We start from the raw sequence: 3,180 nt of genomic DNA, 5'->3' as shown, positions 1-3,180 counted from the left end.
GATTCGAATATTTTTGTTGAATTTTTTTTATGTAAATATAAAATGCCACATAATACAAAATTGACAAATTATGTCGTTAAAATGACAAATGTCAAAAGAATATAAAATACAGTATTTTTAATTAAATGGTTTAACTGAAAACTTTTGTTTGCTTGTAAAAAGTGACGAACATGTTTTATCTTAGTAACTTTATGAACATAAGATTCAATGCAAAACTTCTTTTTCTAAAAAATAAATAAATAAATTTTTTCTTTTTTAAAGTAAGTGAACACGATTTTAAATGGATACACGATTTTAAATGTATAAGTGAACACGTTTTTATTTATCCAATATTAATTCAAGGACAAAAAGGTCTAAACATCTGTTTTAAATGGATGAATAAAACTATTAAATGGAAATATCAAGATCCAATAAAAAAAAATTTTAAGTGTTTTTATCCGAGTATCATTTTAAAGAAACCGGTTATAAAATTACAAACTTAATAAATTTTTTGATAATAACGTTTCACTTTCGATTTGGTTTGTCATGATTTACGAAAATTACAAACCAAACGCTACGGTTTTGTTAAACTGGACCGGACAAATCGATTCGATTATAAGATTCCATTGTTCGGCTTCATCACTGATATTGGTGACAGGTTCACTCACTATATCACTGACCTCTACGATCTCCATACTATTCATCCTCGAAGTTGAATTCTCTTTCTGTGATTACTTTAGGGATTTTACTTATGGAAAATCCGAATACTGTTGGAGATGATGCCGGCAGTGATCGGCCGACGATCATGGTGACAAACGATGATGGAATTGATGCACCGGGTCTGCAGGCTCTAGTTCGTGTCCTCGTCTCCACCAATCAATACCGTGTGTTGGTCTGCGCCCCCGATTCGTACGTTCGTCTTCCCCCTTTTATACTAACGCGTTCTTGCCATATTTATCTGCAATTTGGTTCTGAATGTACACAAATCGGAACACATGAACAAACAAAGGAGAGAAGATTTGAAGTAAATCTGCACTATTGACTGAAAAACTGGAGTTTAATGCTAACGTTTTATCATATTTACAGGGAAAAGTCAGCTGTCAGTCATTCTATTACTTGGCGTCATCCTCTCTCCGCAAAACGAATCGACATTAACGGAGCCACAGCCTTTGCTGTTTCTGGTCAGTTTCATGTTGAATTGAACAGTTGAACGATCTTAATCATATCCATAAATTTCCTTGTTCCTATATTGATAGAGAGAATCGTTATACTATTGAATAAAGGGTATTCATATCTTTTATATACGTTTTGTCATTAGGGTTTATCATCATCTTGGTTTATAACCCACATTTTACTATATATATTCACATATCTAATTGAATAATCATACCTTTTTGACTGAATATATACAGACTAACTCTTATATTTTGGTTTTGATTTGATAAATCTTTTTGTAATAATGCTTTGCAGGAACTCCAGCTGACTGTACTTCATTGGGAATCTCAAAGGCACTATTTTCTTCTGTACCTGATCTGGTATATCTTTTAGCTTCACCATAAATTTGTTTTTTGATAAAAAAAATTTATAGACTATAGTATATAGTTGGTTTCTTGCCTTGTTGGATGCATCCAACACAATTCTACAAAACTTAGTGCATATTGTATTATGATTTATGATTTATAAAAAACCTTCTGATTTGTTGTAGTTACTCTTTACAGGTATTAAGTGGCATAAATATGGGCAGCAACTGTGGTTATCACATGTTAGTATCATTTTTCTCTCTTAGATTCCTTTGTGTTTATTCTTGATTTTTGTACTCTTCATTTTTTTTTCTCTTACATTTTTGTTTAGGGTTAAATGCTAACCAGAGTTTCTTGAAATACAGTGTCTACTCAGGGACAGTGGCAGGTGCTAGGGAGGCCTTTTTCAATGGTTTACCATCTGTTTCAATATCATATGATTGGTATGTGTAAACTTCTTCACTACATTACATGAGGTTAATTAGGTCATTTTGATTCTAATAATCTATCACAAATCTCATTGGGTGACAGGGTTGGGGGTACAAGCAGCATCAATGACTTCACACTTGCTGCTGAAGCTTGTTTACCTTTAATAAGTTCAATTCTTGTTGAAATCAAGACTAAAACATTTCCTCAAAAATGTTTCTTGAATGTAGATTTGCCAACAAATGTTCTCAATCATAAGGTGAGTGAGTTTAGATTTTTATTCTTGTTTGTAAATTGTAATTGTATGTTTTTTTTTATTAGGGTTATAAGCTGACTAAGCAAGGAAAAAGTATTGTTAAAATGGGTTGGAAGCGAGTTTCTAGTGATGCACAAGGTGCACAGATGTTATCAACAATGACAATGGAGTCAAATTCAGTAGCATCAAATCCTGATGCTAATTCTGTTTCACAAGAACAGCTTTTATTCAAGAGAGAGGTTTGTGAGTTTTTATTCATCCAGTTTTTTAATGACTCAAATTTTTTAATGCTCTTTCATACATTCTTTCAGGTGAAGGGAGGCCATGTGGAAGAGGGTAAAACCGATTATTGTTACCTTAAACAAGGATATGTGAATACCTTTCTCTTACTTTTTTTTTAAGTGCTCCTATTATTTAATTAATTAATTAATTAATATCACAATTGTGTTATATTTTCAGATAACTGTCACTCCCCTTGGGGCCTTGAGTCATGCGGATATTGACTCGCAGACATTTTTCAAAGAATGGTTACCGATAGTGGCTGACCGTACCTCTCCTTCAGCTTTGTGATTACTTTATGCAGACTGGCTGCATCCTAAATACAGTACAACCTGTTCTTTTCTGTCATGTTAAAAAAATCAAAGTTCTATACATTGAAAATTTAAATTGTTTTATCGTTATATCCAACAAGTTTGATCCAATCATCTTTGTCAATGTGGTGGTAATCGTATTTTAGATAGAGTAATGCATAAGATTAAATCATAAATATTCTAGTTACAACATTGAACTAGATACATCATTATCCATCTAAGAAATCCTCAATATGATGTAGGATCCATGATCTGCAATTTGGCAGCATACGGGAGTGCATTGAGTACACATCATCTTGGAGGATGTCTAAAAAATTGACATATATATATATATATATATATATATATATATATATATATATATATATATATATATATATATATATGTGACAAAATTACAAAAATGATC

At 31.8% G+C, this 3,180-nt stretch overlaps 1 protein-coding gene across 2 annotated transcripts; it reads left to right on the top strand.

Moving 5' to 3' along the window:
* Positions 1 to 497: 497 nt before the first annotated feature.
* LOC145054789 (Survival protein SurE-like phosphatase/nucleotidase) lies at positions 498 to 2,882 on the top strand. 2 transcript variants are annotated; one of them, XM_079003045.1, is made up of 10 exons: positions 499 to 637; positions 720 to 888; positions 1,066 to 1,160; positions 1,450 to 1,514; positions 1,698 to 1,741; positions 1,865 to 1,942; positions 2,031 to 2,184; positions 2,247 to 2,420; positions 2,493 to 2,552; positions 2,641 to 2,882. In XM_079003045.1, exons 1-10 carry the CDS (start codon positions 526 to 528, stop codon positions 2,749 to 2,751), a joined length of 1,062 nt encoding a protein of 353 aa, XP_078859171.1. In that variant the 5' UTR covers positions 499 to 525; the 3' UTR covers positions 2,752 to 2,882. The 2 variants fall into 2 exon arrangements, with proteins under 2 accessions (XP_078859170.1, XP_078859171.1); XM_079003044.1 differs by having other exon boundaries at positions 498 to 637; positions 2,247 to 2,552.
* Positions 2,883 to 3,180: the final 298 nt, after the last annotated feature.

The sequence above is a fragment of the Lactuca serriola genome, chromosome 5, assembly GCF_051521515.1.
Source record: "Lactuca serriola cultivar US96UC23 chromosome 5, Lser_US96UC23_V15, whole genome shotgun sequence".
Lineage (NCBI taxonomy): Eukaryota > Viridiplantae > Streptophyta > Magnoliopsida > Asterales > Asteraceae > Lactuca > Lactuca serriola.
Note: the sequence above shows the minus strand (reverse complement) of the source record. Positions and strands in the feature narration are given on the sequence as shown.